The sequence below is a fragment of the Taudactylus pleione genome, unplaced genomic scaffold (assembly GCF_031769625.1).
Source record: "Taudactylus pleione unplaced genomic scaffold, aTauple2 ptg000157l, whole genome shotgun sequence".
Classification (NCBI taxonomy): Eukaryota; Metazoa; Chordata; class Amphibia; order Anura; family Myobatrachidae; genus Taudactylus; species Taudactylus pleione.
The window spans coordinates 6,231,082-6,250,881 of NW_028284559.1; the positions used below are offsets into that span (position 1 = coordinate 6,231,082).

At 42.2% G+C, this 19,800-nt stretch overlaps 1 protein-coding gene across 1 annotated transcript in view; it reads left to right on the forward strand.

The window, feature by feature from the left end:
- LOC148521579 (sperm flagella and cilia-associated protein 1-like) overlaps positions 1 to 19,800 on the forward strand; it is a 169,554-nt gene that overhangs the window by 28,170 nt on the left and 121,584 nt on the right. Inside the window, exon 5 of the mRNA XM_088475012.1 lies at positions 2,632 to 2,716. Coding sequence (XP_088331138.1) covers positions 2,632 to 2,716 — 85 coding nt within the window. The remainder of the gene's footprint in view (positions 1 to 2,631; positions 2,717 to 19,800) is intronic.

Genomic DNA, 19,800 nt, shown 5'->3' on the forward strand with positions numbered 1-19,800 from the left:
TCTAACCCTAAACTTAGCAACAACCCTAACCCTAAACCTAACCATAAAAATCATGAAAAAAACATGTTGACATTTGTGTTTGACATGTTAAAACTCGACCTTTTGAAAGTGTCCACCATTTAACCATGTCGACCTAAATACATGTCTACAGAATGATGGTCAACTCAATAACCATGTACATTTTTTGACTGTCGAAATTCAAGAATATGTAGACCTTCTGAATGTCAACAAAACGACTGGATACCAAATTTTATTAGTGTACTGCAGACGTGTGAAACTCGCGGCCCACGGGCAGCATGCAGCCCCTAGTGCATATTTTTGTGGCCTGGTTTAGCTTTACCAGTGAATGTGCAGTGCGGCCTGCCAGGTGAGTTCCGGCTGCCGCGAATGGAGCTCAGCTCCGATCAGGCAGCATTCACCGTTCTGCACATGCGCACTATGGCAGAGACATGTCTGACAAATTCCCTCTCCGCATGCCCGGCTGCCGTGACTGTTCCGACTCTGCCCTCCCCACCACATCCCACCTGCTCAGGAGCACTAAAGACAACCACGCCCTCAGTGTGTGCCACCTGCCCGCAAAGAGCAGGAGCTGGAAGAGGAGCAGACGGCTGTGTAATTTAGGAAGAAGGTCAACTGGAAGGGGGGGACACGGAGCAAGAGGGCTTGACTGGAGGAGGGGGCCGTACAGTGATATATGAGGGGAATAACACAGCTCCCGGCTCACACTGATATGTGTTATTATTATATAGGGGAGAGGGGAATGTATTGTGATATATGAGGGGGTTTTCTTAATAATAAACCTTTTGCATAGAAAACTTCTTTTTTTTTCTTGCGGCCCACACACTCTTAGACCTTAGATATTCAACCTGGTTGGGATTTTGGGTCTGACATGCCTGGTGTACTGTATATTATAAATTGGAACAGTATATGACAAACACAGATGTTGTCCAGGCCAATTATGTAAGATTTATTTTGGCGAATTACTGAGCCCCATAATTTGTTGTCTGTCTTTATTTACATGCTATACGTTATTTTTTGGCAAATGTGTGTACTATTGTTATGACCAATTTGAAGCTAAAATGGTACATGATGTGTTTTACATTTAAAATTTGTTTTGTTCTTTTTTTTGTGTGTGTTAAGAAAAGTCTCCCAACAAAAGTGGGGAACACTTGTACTCATATTTGCCTACTCTACCGGAAGCAACCTACTGGAGAAGTGGGCAATCCGGGGCTTGATGACACGATTTACAGCGTCGCCAAGCCCCACGTGATCTGTGACCATGTCAATGCTCAATGGCACAATTGTGGCATTGAGTAGCTGAGGGTGGGGTCTAATGATGTGATTCATAGCGCCCCTCCTCCGCATCTTCCACCTGAAATGTTCAGGTATACTTTCCAAACACCAAGAAGTCCCAACCTGGCTAATGCAGTACCTTCTACCTTTAATAAAAGAAAAAATCACCACATGGCAGAACAAAATATAATAATTATAATAATAATTCACAATCATCAACTAAAAATACAGATTAATATTTTACTACATGATAATAGAATGACTCACATTTTATGCAGGGCATTATTATGCAATGACAGCATACACAAACTTATTATCAGTTGAAATTGAATGAGGAATTGGGGTGAGTGAGCAGATCGCCCATGACAGCTTCTACATTACCAGCAGCACACTTTGTAACTAAGGCTAGATTGGCACAGCATTGATGCATATACTTCCTTATTGTTGTGGTGGTACTCCGGGTAAGCAGTACCGCCACCTTTTTTTGTCTTCTTTTTAGAATCCGTAAAATAATTTTAGAAATTAATGACTAATGGCACATTTTTTTAATAGAAGAAAAGAGCAGCTTGTTACAATCATACTAAAGCCTGGAAGGATGGGTGCAGCAATATTCCACTCCTGAAAAAGAAACACGACTGCTGGTGAAGTGGCTTGTTCAATCATATACTCATTCAATTCATATACTTATTCAATCATATATTCATTGCCTCACAGTGAATATTTTACAATATCTTCCTTAGTAAAACATAGGGATTCTGCTAACTCAGAGACAGATTATGTGCTACTGATACTCTGCAAATGCCTTATTCTGATAATGCGGTCCGTCACAGCCAGTTGGATTGCTCATGTCATTCTACATGTTCTGATGCTGAATCTGCTGGTGTTGAGTAAATGCAGAGTAGGTTGAAATGTTGAACCTTAGTGATCTCAGGTGCTCTCACAGCTCTCTCATGTCTGTCCATTTACTATAGTTTCTTCAGGTAGATGGTTTAGGTACGACCTCCAGATACAGTGACCACAATTTTTAAAGTTTCGGGAACTGAGCCAATATAGTCACATCGACTGTATCTGACATGCTTTGGTTAATCTGCTTCTTACCTGCATATACCTTTTTAATCATTGTTTTAAGACTGTGTTATGTGTTTTTTGCTCGTTGATGGATAAAGGAGAAACTACACAAGGAATATTTCACTTCAACAAATTTGTAAGAGAATATCAATTATATTGAATAGGGAATTTTATCAGTATTCTACATGAAAATATCAATGTTTGGGTTTATTAGTTGCTCTGTTATTTAATTTATTGCTGTTTATCCTAAAGGGATATGTCTTATTCTAGGGTCTATAACTCATACGTCACCCCAGTATGGAAAAGCATTTCCTCACTTCGGTACCACAGACCAGACACAGAATCACACAAAGAGGTAAGACGTAATTACATTTGTCCTGCCATTGTATGCCTTTGAACGGATAGCTAAATGTAAAGCAATATCATTTGTACAATCTAATGATAGATCTTACCCTGGAATAGTCCTCAAACTCCAGAGAAATATCTAGAAGTGCATTATAGATGATTATATAAGATTATTGCATGTCGTGACTACAGATGTGTCCTTGCTCATCTAGCCTCCATACGCCATGAAGTGTGATATTCCTGACGTGAGTGAGCTGCCATGTGCAGTTTTTTGACAAAATGTGTCTAAGTCGTGATGCCGATAGCACACACCAGGAGACTTTTGGATTAATTTGATATGTGACACTTGTATATCTGTGTGCTACTGAGTCCGTAAATGGATCTTGATGTGAAGTAGTGAAAATAATTAATAAAAAAAATGCAGCTTTCGTATTATTTAAGTAATTATTTTATTGCTGAATAGAGCCCTAAGACCTATAAATGAACATGATTACAAATATATAACACATTTAATACTTGAATGTAAATAGTATTTTTTTGTAACTTCTAAAATCTTGGGATGAATTTAGCTTATGAAAGCCAGAAACATGGACACAATTGCAATTGAGCTGACACCACTACCAAGCTAGGAAATGATTAGTGAGAAAAATGCTGGGTACTGGCATATTAAAATATCGTTTTACTTATGAGTAATTCATTTAACTCGTCATGTAATGTTATCCAAAGGACAGTTTGCATTAAAGGGTTGAGAGCTTCTGATGAAAAGGCAAATTTCTTCTGTATTATTTAGAGTGATCCTTGTGTACAGAAGGCAGATGCTACAAGGGCTCTCTATATATAATGCTTTGCAGGCTTTCCACCGCCTGGGTTCATACTCCCAGATCAGACACAGGAAACAGGGGTCATGAGTTCCATGATTTCTGTGCTTTTGCTTCTGACTTTCCCATGGGCAGGGGTCTTTCCATAGAGTGACATTTTACATGTTTCACTATTGCCCAAACTCTCAGTTGCTGTTAGTGCATACATCTATTCCATACAACAGAATAAGCACCATTTGCCTATGCGAGATGCAGACACAGGCTCAGTTCTGGTGCTTATTTTTGCCTTTTAAAAATATTGCCGCTCTTTAAAAATACAGGCTAACTCCCCGTATCACGCCTGTGCCTGCATCTCGCAGATTATCACATAAGACACCAAGGGGTCTATTTACTAAGCTGTGTTAGGAGATAAAGTGAACAGTGACAAAGTACCAGCCAATCAGCTCCTAAATGCCATGTCACAGGCTGTGTTATAAAAAATGACAGTTAGGAGCTGATTGTCTGGTACCTTTATCACTGTTAACTTTATCTCCTAATAAACCTTAGTAAATAGACCCCCCAAATCTTTATGTCATATCAGCGTGTATTCCAAATGGATTTTTCTGAAAATATGTCTTTCAGTCCAAAGCATTGCTAAGATTTTCTCACTTCTGTGTTCCATTATCTCACTAATGCATGGTTATGGTAATCAGCAGGATGCATTGCTGAGATGTTCTCACTTCTGCCTGGCGTTACAATCACTAATGCATGGTTATGGTAATCCACAGGATGCATTGCTGAGATGTTCTCACTTCTGTGTGGCATTATATCACTAATGCATGGTTATGGTAATCAGCAGGATGCATTGCTGAGATGTTCTCACTTCTGTGTGGCATCACATCACTAATGCATGGTTATGGTAATCAGCAGGATGCATTGCTGAGATGTTCTCACTTCTGTGTGGCATTATATCACTAATGCATGGTTATGGTAATCAGCAGGATGCATTACTGAGATGTTCTCACTTCTGTGTGGCGTTACATCACTAATGCATGGTTATGGTAATCAGCAGGATGCATTGCTGAGATGTTCTCACTTCTGTGTGGCGTTACAATCACTAATGCATGGTTATGGTAATCAGCAGGATGCATTGCTGAGATGCTCTCACTTCTGTGTGGCGTTACATCACTAATGCATGGTTATGGTAATCAGCAGGATGCATTACTGAGATGTTCTCACTTCTGTCTGGTGTTACATCACTAATGCATGGTTATGGTAATCAGCAAGATGCATTTCTGAGATGTTCTCACTTCTGTGTGGTGTTACATCACTAATGCATGGTTATGGTAATCCGCAGGATGCTTTGCTGAGATGTTCTCACTTCTGTGTGGTGTTACATCACTAATGTATGGTTATGGTAATCAGCAGGATACATTACTGAGATGTTCTCGCCACTGTGTGGCGTTACATCACTAATGCATTGTTATGGTAATCAGCAGGATGCATTAATGAGCTTCTCACTTCTGTGTGGTGTTACATCACTAATGCATGGATATGGTAATTAGCAGGATGCATTACTGAGATGTTCTCACCACTGTGTGGCGTTACATCACTAATCAGCAGGATGCATTGCTGAGATGCTCTCACTTCTGTGTGGCGTTACAATCACTAATGCATGGTAATGGTAATCCGCAGGATGCATTGCTGAGATGTTCTCACTTCTTTGTGGCGTTACATCACTAATGCATGGTTATGGTAATCAGCAGGATGCATTACTGAGATGTTCTCAACACTGTGTGGCGTTACATCACTAATCAGCAGGATGCATTGCTGAGATGTTCTCACTTCTGTCTGGCGTTACATCACTAATGCATGGTTATGGTAATCAGCAGGATGCATTGCTGAGATGCTCTCACTTCTATGTGGCGTTACAATAACTAATGCATGGTTATGGTAATCAGCAGGATGCATTGCTGAGATGTTCTCACTTCTGTGTGGCGTTACATCACTAATGCATGGTTATGGTAATCAGCAGGATGCATTACTGAGATGTTCTCACTTCTGTGTGGCGTTACATCACTAATGCATGGTTATGGTAATCAGCAGGATGCATTGCTGAGGTGCTTTCACTTCTGTGTGGCGTTACATCACTAATGCATGGTAATGGTAATCAGCAGGATGCATTGCTGAGATGTTCTCACTTCTGTGTGGCGTTACATCACTAATGCATGGTTATGGTAATCAGCAGGATGCATTACTGAGATGTTCTCACCACTGTGTGGCGTTACATCACTAATGTATGGTTATGGTAATCAGCAGGATGCATTACTGAGATGTTCTCACCACTGTGTGGCGTTACATCACTAATGCATGGTTATGGTAATCCGCAGGATGCATTGCTGAGATGTTCTCACTTCTCTGTGGCGTTACAATAACTAATGCATGGTTATGGTAATCAGCAGGATGCATTGCTGAGATGTTCTCACTTCTGCCTGGCGTTACAATCACTAATGCATGGTTATGGTAATCAGCAGGATGCATTGCTGAGATGTTCTCACTTCTGTGTGGCGTTACAATCACTAATGCATGGTTATGGTAATCAGCAGGATGCATTGCTGAGATGCTCTCACTTCTGTGTGGCGTTACATCACTAATGCATGGTTATGGTAATCAGCAGGATGCATTACTGAGATGTTCTCACTTCTGTCTGGTGTTACATCACTAATGCATGGTTATGGTAATCAGCAAGATGCATTTCTGAGATGTTCTCACTTCTGTGTGGTGTTACATCACTAATGCATGGTTATGGTAATCCGCAGGATGCTTTGCTGAGATGTTCTCACTTCTGTGTGGTGTTAGATCACTAATGCATGGTTATGGTAATCAGCAGGATACATTACTGAGATGTTCTCGCCACTGTGTGGCGTTACATCACTAATCAGCAGGATGCATTGCTGAGATGTTCTCACTTCTGTGTGGCGTTACATCACTAATGCATGGTTATGGTAATCAGCAGGATGCATTGCTGAGATGTTCTCACTTTTGTGTGGCGTTACATCACTAATGCATGGTTATGGTAATCAGCAGGATGCATTGCTGAGATGCTCTCACTTCTGTGTGGCGTTACATCACTAATGCATGGATATGGTAATCAGCAGGATGCATTGCTGAGATGCTCTCACTTCTGTGTGGCGTTACATCACTAATGCATGGATATGGTAATCAGCAGGATGCATTACTGAGATGTTCTCACTTCTGTGTGGCGTTACATCACTAATGCATGGATATGGTAATCAGCAGGATGCATTACTGAGATGCTCTCACTTCTGTGTGGCGTTACATCACTAATGCATGGATATGGTAATCAGCAGGATGCATTACTGAGATGTTCTCACTTCTGTCTGGTGTTACATCACTAATGCATGGTTATGGTAATCAGCAAGATGCATTGCTGAGATGTTCTCACTTCTGTGTGGTGTTACATCACTAATGCATGGTTATGGTAATCCGCAGGATGCTTTGCTGAGATGTTCTCACTTCTGTGTGGTGTTACATCACTAATGCATGGTTATGGTAATTAGCAGGATAAATTACTGAGATGTTCTCGCCACTGTGTGGCGTTACATCACTAATCAGCAGGATGCATTGCTGAGATGCTCTCACTTCTGTGTGGCGTTACAATCACTAATGTATGGTAATGGTAATCCGCAGGATGCATTGCTGAGATGTTCTCACTTCTGTGTGGCGTTACATCACTAATGCATGGTTATGGTAATCAGCAGGATGCATTGCTGAGATGTTATCACTTCTGTCTGGCATTACATCACTAATGCATGGATATGGTAATCAGCAGGATGCATTACTGAGATGTTCTCGCCACTGTGTGGCGTTACATCACTAATGCATGGTTATGGTAATCAGCAGGATGCATTGCTGAGATGCTCTCACTTCTGTGTGGCGTTACAATCACTAATGCATGGTAATGGTAATCCGCAGGATGCTTTGCTGAGATGTTCTCACTTCTGTGTGGCGTTACATCACTAATGCATGGTTATGGTAATCAGCAGGATGCATTGCTGAGATGTTCTCACTTCTGTGTGGCGTTACATCACTAATGCATGGTTATGGTAATCAGCAGGATGCATTGCTGAGATGTTCTCACTTCTGTGTGGTGTTACATCACTAATGCATGGATATGGTAATTAGCAGGATGCATTACTGAGATGTTCTCACCACTTTGTGGCGTTACATCACTAATCAGCAGGATGCATTGCTGAGATGCTCTCACTTCTGTGTGGCGTTCCAATCACTAATGCATGGTAATGGTAATCCGTAGGATGCATTGCTGAGATGTTCTCACTTTTGTGTGGCGTTACATCACTAATGCATGGTTATGGTAATCAGCAGGATGCATTACTGAGATGTTCTCACCACTGTGTGGCGTTATATCACTAATCAGCAGGATGCATTGCTGAGATGTTCTCACTTCTGTGTGGCATTACATCACTAATGCAAGGTTATGGTAATCAGCAGGATGCATTGCTGAGATGTTATCACTTCTGTGTGGCGTTACAATAACTAATGCATGGTTATGGTAATTAGCAGGATGCATTGCTGAGATGTTCTCACTTCTGCCTGGCGTTACAATCACTAATGCATGGTTATGGTAATCCGCAGGATGCATTGCTGAGATGTTCTCACTTCTGTGTGGCGTTACAATAACTAATGCATGGTTATGGTAATTAGCAGGATGCATTGCTGAGATGTTCTCCCTTCTGCCTGGCGTTACAATCACTAATGCATGGTTATGGTAATCAGCAGGATGCATTGCTGAGATGTTCTCACTTCTGTGTGGCGTTACAATAACTAATGCATGGTTATGGTAATCAGCAGGATGCATTGCTGAGATGTTCTCACTTCTGTGTGGCGTTACATCACTAATGCATGGTTATGGTAATCAGCAGGATGCATTACTGAGATGTTCTCACTTCTGTGTGGCGTTACATCACTAATGTATGGTTATGGTAATCAGCAGGATGCATTACTAAGATGTTCTCACCACTGTGTGGCGTTACATCACTAATCAGCAGGATGCATTGCTGAGATGCTCTCATTTCTGTGTGGCGTTACATCACTAATGCATGGTTATGGTAATCAGCAGGATGCATTGCTGAGATGTTCTCACTTCTGTGTGGCATTATATCACTAATGCATGGTTATGGTAATCAGCAGGATGCATTGCTGAGATGTTCTCACTTCTGTGTGGCGTTACATCACTAATGCATGGTTATGGTAATCAGCAGGATGCATTGCTGAGATGTTCTCACTTCTGTGTGGTGTTACATCCCTAATGCATGGATATGGTAATTAGCAGGATGCATTACTGAGATGTTCTCACCACTGTGTGGCGTTACATCACTAATCAGCAGGATGCCTTGCTGAGATGCTCTCACTTCTGTGTGGCGTTACAATCACTAATGCATGGTAATGGTAATCCGTAGGATGCATTGCTGAGATGTTCTCACTTCTGTGTGGCGTTACATCACTAATGCATGGTTATGGTAATCAGCAGGATGCATTACTGAGATGTTCTCACTTCTGCCTGGCGTTACATCACTAATGCATGGCTATGGTAATCAGGATACATTGCTGAGATGTTCTTACTTCTGTGTGGCGTTACAATAACTAATGCATGGTTATGGTAATCAGCAGGATGCATTGCTGAGATGTTCTCACTTCTGTGTGGCGTTACATCACTAATGCATGGTTATGGTAATCCGCAGGATGCATTGCTGAGATGTTCTTACTTCTGTGTGGCGTACAATAACTAATGCATGGTTATGGTAATCAGCAGGATGCATTGCTGAGATGTTCTCACTTCTGTGTGGCGTTACATCACTAATGCATGGTTATGGTAATCAGCAGGATGCATTACTGAGATGTTCTCACTTCTGTGTGGCGTTACAATAACTAATGCATGGTTATGGTAATCAGCAGGATGCATTGCTGAGATGTTCTCACCACTGTGTGGCGTTTCATCACTAATGCATGGTTATGGTAATCAGCAGGATGCATTGCTGAGATGTTCTCACTTCTGTGTGGCGTTACATCACTAATGCATGGTTATGGTAATCAGCAGGATGCATTACTGAGATGTTCTCACTTAAGCAGGATGCATTGCTGAGATGCTCTCATTTCTGTGTGGCTTTACATCACTAATGCATGGTTATGGTAATCAGCAGGATGCATTGCTGAGATGTTCTCACTTCTGTGTGGCATTATATCACTAATGCATGGTTATGGTAATCAGCAGGATGCATTGCTGAGATGTTCTCACTTCTGTGTGGCATTATATCACTAATGCATGGTTATGGTAATCAGCAGGATGCATTGCTGAGATGTTCTCACTTCTGTGTGGCGTTACATCACTAATGCATGGTTATGGTAATCAGCAGGATGCATTGCTGAGATGTTCTCACTTCTGTGTGGCGTTACATCACTAATGCATGGTTATGGTAATCAGCAGGATGCATTGCTGAGATGTTCTCACTTCTGTGTGGTGTTACATCACTAATGCATGGATATGGTAATTAGCAGGATGCATTACTGAGATGTTCTCACCACTGTGTGGCGTTACATCACTAATCAGCAGGATGCATTGCTGAGATGCTCTCACTTCTGTGTGGCGTTACAATCACTAATGCATGGTAATGGTAATCCGTAGGATGCATTGCTGAGATGTTCTCACTTCTGTGTGGCGTTACATCACTAATGCATGGTTATGGTAATCAGCAGGATGCATTACTGAGATGTTCTCACTTCTGCCTGGCGTTACATCACTAATGCATGGTTATGGTAATCAGGATACATTGCTGAGATGTTCTCCCTTCTGTGTGGCGTTACATCACTAATGCATGGTTATGGTAATCAGCAGGATGCATTACTAAGATGTTCTCACCACTGTGTGGCGTTACATCACTAATCAGCAGGATGCATTGCTGAGATGCTCTCATTTCTGTGTGGCGTTACATCACTAATGCATGGTTATGGTAATCAGCAGGATGCATTGCTGAGATGTTCTCACTTCTGTGTGGCGTTACAATAACTAATGCATGGTTATGGTAATCAGCAGGATGCATTGCTGAGATGTTCTCACTTCTGTGTGGCGTTACATCACTAATGCATGGTTATGGTAATCAGCAGGATGCATTGCTGAGATGTTCTCACTTCTGTGTGGCATTATATCACTAATTCATGGATATGGTAATCAGCAGGATGCATTACTGAGATGTTCTCACTTCTGTCTGGTGTTACATCACTAATGCATGGTTATGGTAATCAGCAAGATGCATTGCTGAGATGTTCTCACTTCTGTGTGGTGTTACATCACTAATGCATGGTTATGGTAATCCGCAGGATGCTTTGCTGAGATGTTCTTACTTCTGTGTGGTGTTACATCTCTAATGCATGGTTATGGTAATCAGCAGGATGCATTGCTGAGATGTTCTCACTTCTGTGTGGCGTTACATCACTAATGCATGGTTATGGTAATCAGCAGGATGCATTGCTGAGATGTTCTCACTTTTGTGTGGCGTTACATCACTAATGCATGGTTATGGTAATCAGCAGGATGCATTGCTGAGATGCTCTCACTTCTGTGTGGCGTTACATCACTAATGCATGGATATGGTAATCAGCAGGATGCATTGCTGAGATGCTCTCACTTCTGTGTGGCGTTACATCACTAATGCATGGATATGGTAATCAGCAGGATGCATTACTGAGATGTTCTCACTTCTGTCTGGTGTTACATCACTAATGCATGGTTATGGTAATCAGCAGGATGCATTGCTGAGATGTTCTCACTTCTGTGTGGTGTTACATCCCTAATGCATGGATATGGTAATTAGCAGGATGCATTACTGAGATGTTCTCACCACTGTGTGGCGTTACATCACTAATCAGCAGGATGCCTTGCTGAGATGCTCTCACTTCTGTGTGGTGTTACATCACTAATGCATGGTTATGGTAATCAGCAAGATGCATTGCTGAGATGTTCTCACTTCTGTGTGGTGTTACATCACTAATGCATGGTTATGGTAATCCGCTGGATGCTTTGCTGAGATGTTCTCACTTCTGTGTGGTGTTACATCACTAATGCATGGTTATGGTAATCAGCAGGATAAATTACTGAGATGTTCTCGCCACTGTGTGGCGTTACATCACTAATCAGCAGGATGCATTGCTGAGATTCTCTCACTTCTGTGTGGCGTTACAATCACTAATGTATGGTAATGGTAATCCGCAGGATGCATTGCTGAGATGTTCTCACTTCTGTGTGGCGTTACATCACTAATGCATGGTTATGGTAATCAGCAGGATGCATTGCTGAGATGTTATCACTTCTGTCTGGCATTACATCACTAATGCATGGATATGGTAATCAGCAGGATGCATTACTGAGATGTACTCGCCACTGTGTGGCGTTACATCACTAATGCATGGTTATGGTAATCAGCAGGATGCATTGCTGAGATGCTCTCACTTCTGTGTGGCGTTACAATCACTAATGCATGGTAATGGTAATCTGCAGGATGCTTTGCTGAGATGTTCTCACTTCTGTGTGGCGTTACATCACTAATGCATGGTTATGGTAATCAGCAGGATGCATTGCTGAGATGTTCTCACTTCTGTGTGGCGTTACATCACTAATGCATGGTTATGGTAATCCGTAGGATGCATTGCTGAGATGTTCTCACTTTTGTGTGGCGTTACATCACTAATGCATGGTTATGGTAATCAGCAGGATGCATTACTGAGATGTTCTCACCACTGTGTGGCGTTATATCACTAATCAGCAGGATGCATTGCTGAGATGTTCTCACTTCTGTGTGGCATTACATCACTAATGCAAGGTTATGGTAATCAGCAGGATGCATTGCTGAGATGTTATCACTTCTGTGTGGCGTTACAATAACTAATGCATGGTTATGGTAATTAGCAGGATGCATTGCTGAGATGTTCTCACTTCTGCCTGGCGTTACAATCACTAATGCATGGTTATGGTAATCAGCAGGATGCATTGCTGAGATGTTCTCACTTCTGTGTGGCGTTACATCACTAATGCATGGTTATGGTAATCCGCAGGATGCATTGCTGGGATGTTCTCACTTCTGTGTGGCGTTACAATAACTAATGCATGGTTATGGTAATTAGCAGGATGCATTGCTGAGATGTTCTCCCTTCTGCCTGGCGTTACAATCACTAATGCATGGTTATGGTAATCAGCAGGATGCATTGCTGAGATGTTTTCACTTCTGTGTGGCGTTACAATAACTAATGCATGGTTATGGTAATCAGCAGGATGCATTGCTGAGATGTTCTCACTTCTGTGTGGCGTTACATCACTAATGCATGGTTATGGTAATCAGCAGGATGCATTACTGAGATGTTCACACTTCTGTGTGGCGTTACATCACTAATGTATGGTTATGGCAATCAGCAGGATGCATTACTAAGATGTTCTCACCACTGTGTGGCGTTACATCACTAATCAGCAGGATGCATTGCTGAGATGCTCTCATTTCTGTGTGGCGTTACATCACTAATGCATGGTTATGGTAATCAGCAGGATGCATTGCTGAGATGTTCTCACTTCTGTGTGGCATTATATCACTAATGCATGGTTATGGTAATCAGCAGGATGCATTGCTGAGATGTTCTCACTTCTGTGTGGCGTTACATCACTAATGCATGGTTATGGTAATCAGCAGGATGCATTGCTGAGATGTTCTCACTTCTGTGTGGCGTTACATCACTAATGCATGGTTATGGTAATCAGCAGGATGCATTGCTGAGATGTTCTCACTTCTGTGTGGTGTTACATCCCTAATGCATGGATATGGTAATTAGCAGGATGCATTACTGAGATGTTCTCACCACTGTGTGGCGTTACATCACTAATCAGCAGGATGCCTTGCTGAGATGCTCTCACTTCTGTGTGGCGTTACAATCACTAATGCATGGTAATGGTAATCCGTAGGATGCATTGCTGAGATGTTCTCACTTCTGTGTGGCGTTACATCACTAATGCATGGTTATGGTAATCAGCAGGATGCATTACTGAGATGTTCTCACTTCTGCCTGGCGTTACATCACTAATGCATGGTTATGGTAATCAGGATACATTGCTGAGATGTTCTCCCTTCTGTGTGGCGTTACATCACTAATGCATGGTTATGGTAATCAGCAGGATGCATTACTAAGATGTTCTCACCACTGTGTGGCGTTACATCACTAATCAGCAGGATGCATTGCTGAGATGCTCTCATTTCTGTGTGGCGTTACATCACTAATGCATGGTTATGGTAATCAGCAGGATGCATTGCTGAGATGTTCTCACTTCTGTGTGGCGTTACAATAACTAATTCATGGTTATGGTAATCAGCAGGATGCATTGCTGAGATGTTCTCACTTCTGTGTGGCGTTACATCACTAATGCATGGTTATGGTAATCAGCAGGATGCATTGCTGAGATGTTCTCACTTCTGTGTGGCATTATATCACTAATTCATGGATATGGTAATCAGCAGGATGCATTACTGAGATGTTCTCACTTCTGTCTGGTGTTACATCACTAATGCATGGTTATGGTAATCAGCAAGATGCATTGCTGAGATGTTCTCACTTCTGTGTGGTGTTACATCACTAATGCATGGTTATGGTAATCCGCAGGATGCTTTGCTGAGATGTTCTTACTTCTGTGTGGTGTTACATCTCTAATGCATGGTTATGGTAATCAGCAGGATGCATTGCTGAGATGTTCTCACTTCTGTGTGGCGTTACATCACTAATGCATGGTTATGGTAATCAGCAGGATGCATTGCTGAGATGTTCTCACTTCTGTGTGGCGTTACATCACTAATGCATGGATATGGTAATCAGCAGGATGCATTACTGAGATGTTCTCACTTCTGTCTGGTGTTACATCACTAATGCATGGTTATGGTAATCAGCAAGATGCATTGCTGAGATGTTCTCACTTCTGTGTGGTGTTACATCACTAATGCATGGTTATGGTAATCCGCTGGATGCTTTGCTGAGATGTTCTCACTTCTGTGTGGTGTTACATCACTAATGCATGGTTAGGGTAATCAGCAGGATAAATTACTGAGATGTTCTCGCCACTGTGTGGCGTTACATCACTAATCAGCAGGATGCATTGCTGAGATTCTCTCACTTCTGTGTGGCGTTACAATCACTAATGTATGGTAATGGTAATCCGCAGGATGCATTGCTGAGATGTTCTCACTTCTGTGTGGCGTTACATCACTAATGCATGGTTATGGTAATCAGCAGGATGCATTGCTGAGATGTTATCACTTCTGTCTGGCATTACATCACTAATGCATGGATATGGTAATCAGCAGGATGCATTACTGAGATGTTCTCGCCACTGTGTGGCGTTACATCACTAATGCATGGTTATGGTAATCAGCAGGATGCATTGCTGAGATGCTCTCACTTCTGTGTTGCGTTACAATCACTAATGCATGGTAATGGTAATCCGCAGGATGCTTTGCTGAGATGTTCTCACTTCTGTGTGGCGTTACATCACTAATGCATGGTTATGGTAATCAGCAGGATGCATTGCTGAGATGTTCTCACTTCTGTGTGGCGTTACATCACTAATGCATGGTTATGGTAATCCGTAGGATGCATTGCTGAGATGTTCTCACTTTTGTGTGGCGTTACATCACTAATGCATGGTTATGGTAATCAGCAGGATGCATTACTGAGATGTTCTCACCACTGTGTGGCGTTATATCACTAATCAGCAGGATGCATTGCTGAGATGTTCTCACTTCTGTGTGGCGTTACATCACTAATGCATGGTTATGGTAATCAGCAGGATGCATTGCTGAGATGTTCTCACTTCTGTGTGGCGTTACATCACTAATGCATGGTTATGGTAATCCGCAGGATGCATTGCTGGGATGTTCTCACTTCTGTGTGGCGTTACAATAACTAATGCATGGTTATGGTAATTAGCAGGATGCATTGCTGAGATGTTCTCCCTTCTGCCTGGCGTTACAATCACTAATGCATGGTTATGGTAATCAGCAGGATGCATTGCTGAGATGTTTTCACTTCTGTGTGGCGTTACAATAACTAATGCATGGTTATGGTAATCAGCAGGATGCATTGCTGAGATGTTCTCACTTCTGTGTGGCGTTACATCACTAATGCATGGTTATGGTAATCAGCAGGATGCATTACTGAGATGTTCTCACTTCTGTGTGGCGTTACATCACTAATGTATGGTTATGGCAATCAGCAGGATGCATTACTAAGATGTTCTCACCACTGTGTGGCGTTACATCACTAATCAGCAGGATGCATTGCTGAGATGCTCTCATTTCTGTGTGGCGTTACATCACTAATGCATGGTTATGGTAATCAGCAGGATGCATTGCTGAGATGTTCTCACTTCTGTGTGGCATTATATCACTAATGCATGGTTATGGTAATCAGCAGGATGCATTGCTGAGATGTTCTCACTTCTGTGTGGCGTTACATCACTAATGCATGGTTATGGTAATCAGCAGGATGCATTGCTGAGATGTTCTCACTTCTGTGTGGCGTTACATCACTAATGCATGGTTATGGTAATCAGCAGGATGCATTGCTGAGATGTTCTCACTTCTGTGTGGCATTATATCACTAATTCATGGATATGGTAATCAGCAGGATGCATTACTGAGATGTTCTCACTTCTGTCTGGTGTTACATCACTAATGCATGGTTATGGTAATCAGCAAGATGCATTGCTGAGATGTTCTCACTTCTGTGTGGTGTTACATCACTAATGCATGGTTATGGTAATCCGCAGGATGCTTTGCTGAGATGTTCTTACTTCTGTGTGGTGTTACATCTCTAATGCATGGTTATGGTAATCAGCAGGATGCATTGCTGAGATGTTCTCACTTCTGTGTGGCGTTACATCACTAATGCATGGTTATGGTAATCAGCAGGATGCATTGCTGAGATGTTCTCACTTTTGTGTGGCGTTACATCACTAATGCATGGTTATGGTAATCAGCAGGATGCATTGCTGAGATGCTCTCACTTCTGTGTGGCGTTACATCACTAATGCATGGATATGGTAATCAGCAGGATGCATTGCTGAGATGCTCTCACTTCTGTGTGGCGTTACATCACTAATGCATGGATATGGTAATCAGCAGGATGCATTACTGAGATGTTCTCACTTCTGTCTGGTGTTACATCACTAATGCATGGTTATGGTAATCAGCAAGATGCATTGCTGATATGTTCTCACTTCTGTGTGGTGTTACATCACTAATGCATGGTTATGGTAATCCGCTGGATGCTTTGCTGATATGTTCTCACTTCTGTGTGGTGTTACATCACTAATGCATGGTTATGGTAATCAGCAGGATAAATTACTGAGATGTTCTCGCCACTGTGTGGCGTTACATCACTAATCAGCAGGATGCATTGCTGAGATTCTCTCACTTCTGTGTGGCGTTACAATCACTAATGTATGGTAATGGTAATCCGCAGGATGCATTGCTGAGATGTTCTCACTTCTGTGTGGCGTTACATCACTAATGCATGGTTATGGTAATCAGCAGGATGCATTGCTGAGATGTTATCACTTCTGTCTGGCATTACATCACTAATGCATGGATATGGTAATCAGCAGGATGCATTACTGAGATGTTCTCGCCACTGTGTGGCGTTACATCACTAATGCATGGTTATGGTAATCAGCAGGATGCATTGCTGAGATGCTCTCACTTCTGTGTGGCGTTACAATCACTAATGCATGGTAATGGTAATCCGCAGGATGCTTTGCTGAGATGTTCTCACTTCTGTGTGGCGTTACATCACTAATGCATGGTTATGGTAATCAGCAGGATGCATTGCTGAGATGTTCTCACTTCTGTGTGGCGTTACATCACTAATGCATGGTTATGGTAATCCGTAGGATGCATTGCTGAGATGTTCTCACTTTTGTGTGGCGTTACATCACTAATGCATGGTTATGGTAATCAGCAGGATGCATTACTGAGATGTTCTCACCACTGTGTGGCGTTATATCACTAATCAGCAGGATGCATTGCTGAGATGTTCTCACTTCTGTGTGGCATTACATCACTAATGCAAGGTTATGGTAATCAGCAGGATGCATTGCTGAGATGTTATCACTTCTGTGTGGCGTTACAATAACTAATGCATGGTTATGGTAATTAGCAGGATGCATTGCTGAGATGTTCTCACTTCTGCCTGGCGTTACAATCACTAATGCATGGTTATGGTAATCAGCAGGATGCATTGCTGAGATGTTCTCACTTCTGTGTGGCGTTACATCACTAATGCATGGTTATGGTAATCCGCAGGATGCATTGCTGGGATGTTCTCACTTCTGTGTGGCGTTACAATAACTAATGCATGGTTATGGTAATTAGCAGGATGCATTGCTGAGATGTTCTCCCTTCTGCCTGGCGTTACAATCACTAATGCATGGTTATGGTAATCAGCAGGATGCATTGCTGAGATGTTTTCACTTCTGTGTGGCGTTACAATAACTAATGCATGGTTATGGTAATCAGCAGGATGCATTGCTGAGATGTTCTCACTTCTGTGTGGCGTTACATCACTAATGCATGGTTATGGTAATCAGCAGGATGCATTACTGAGATGTTCTCACTTCTGTGTGGCGTTACATCACTAATGTATGGTTATGGCAATCAGCAGGATGCATTACTAAGATGTTCTCACCACTGTGTGGCGTTACATCACTAATCAGCAGGATGCATTGCTGAGATGCTCTCATTTCTGTGTGGCGTTACATCACTAATGCATGGTTATGGTAATCAGCAGGATGCATTGCTGAGATGTTCTCACTTCTGTGTGGCATTATATCACTAATGCATGGTTATGGTAATTAGCAGGATGCATTGCTGAGATGTTCTCACTTCTGTGTGGCGTTACATCACTAATGCATGGTTATGGTAATCAGCAGGATGCATTGCTGAGATGTTCTCACTTCTGTGTGGCGTTATATCACTAATGCATGGTTATGGTAATCAGCAGGATGCATTGCTGAGATGTTCTCACTTCTGTGTGGTGTTACATCCCTAATGCATGGATATGGTAATTAGCAGGATGCATTACTGAGATGTTCTCACCACTGTGTGGCGTTACATCACTAATCAGCAGGATGCCTTGCTGAGATGCTCTCACTTCTGTGTGGCGTTACAATCACTAATGCATGGTAATGGTAATCCGTAGGATGCATTGCTGAGATGTTCTCACTTCTGTGTGGCGTTACATCACTAATGCATGGTTATGGTAATCAGCAGGATGCATTACTGAGATGTTCTCACTTCTGCCTGGCGTTACATCACTAATGCATGGTTATGGTAATCAGGATACATTGCTGAGATGTTCTCACTTCTGTGTGGCGTTACAATAACTAATGCATGGTTATGGTAATCAGCAGGATGCATTGCTGAGATGTTCTCACTTCTGTGTGGCGTTACATCACTAATGCATGGTTATGGTAATCCGCAGGATGCATTGCTGAGATGTTCTCACTTCTGTGTGGCGTTACAATAACTAATGCATGGTTATGGTAATCAGCAGGATGCATTGCTGAGATGTTCTCACTTCTGTGTGGCGTTACATCACTAATGCATGGTTATGGTAATCAGCAGGATGCATTACTGAGATGTTCTCACTTCTGTGTGGCGTTACAATAACTAATGCATGGTTATGGTAATCAGCAGGATGCATTGCTGAGATGTTCTCACCACTGTGTGGCGTTACATCACTAATGCATGGTTATGGTAATCAGCAGGATCCATTGCTGAGATGTTCTCACTTCTGTGTGGCGTTACATCACTAATGCATGGTTATGGTAATCAGCAGGATGCATTACTGAGATGTTCTCACTTCTGTGTGGCGTTACATCACTAATGCATGGTTATGGTGATCAGCAGGATGCATTGCTGAGATGCTCTCATTTCTGTGTGGCGTTACATCACTAATGCATGGTTATGGTAATCAGCAGGATGCATTGCTGAGATGTTCTCACTTCTGTGTGGCATTATATCACTAATGCATGGTTATGGTAATCAGCAGGATGCATTGCTGAGATGTTCTCACTTCTGTGTGGCGTTACATCACTAATGCATGGTTATGGTAATCCGCAGGATGCATTGCTGAGATGTTCTCACTTCTGTGTGGCGTTACAATAACTAATGCA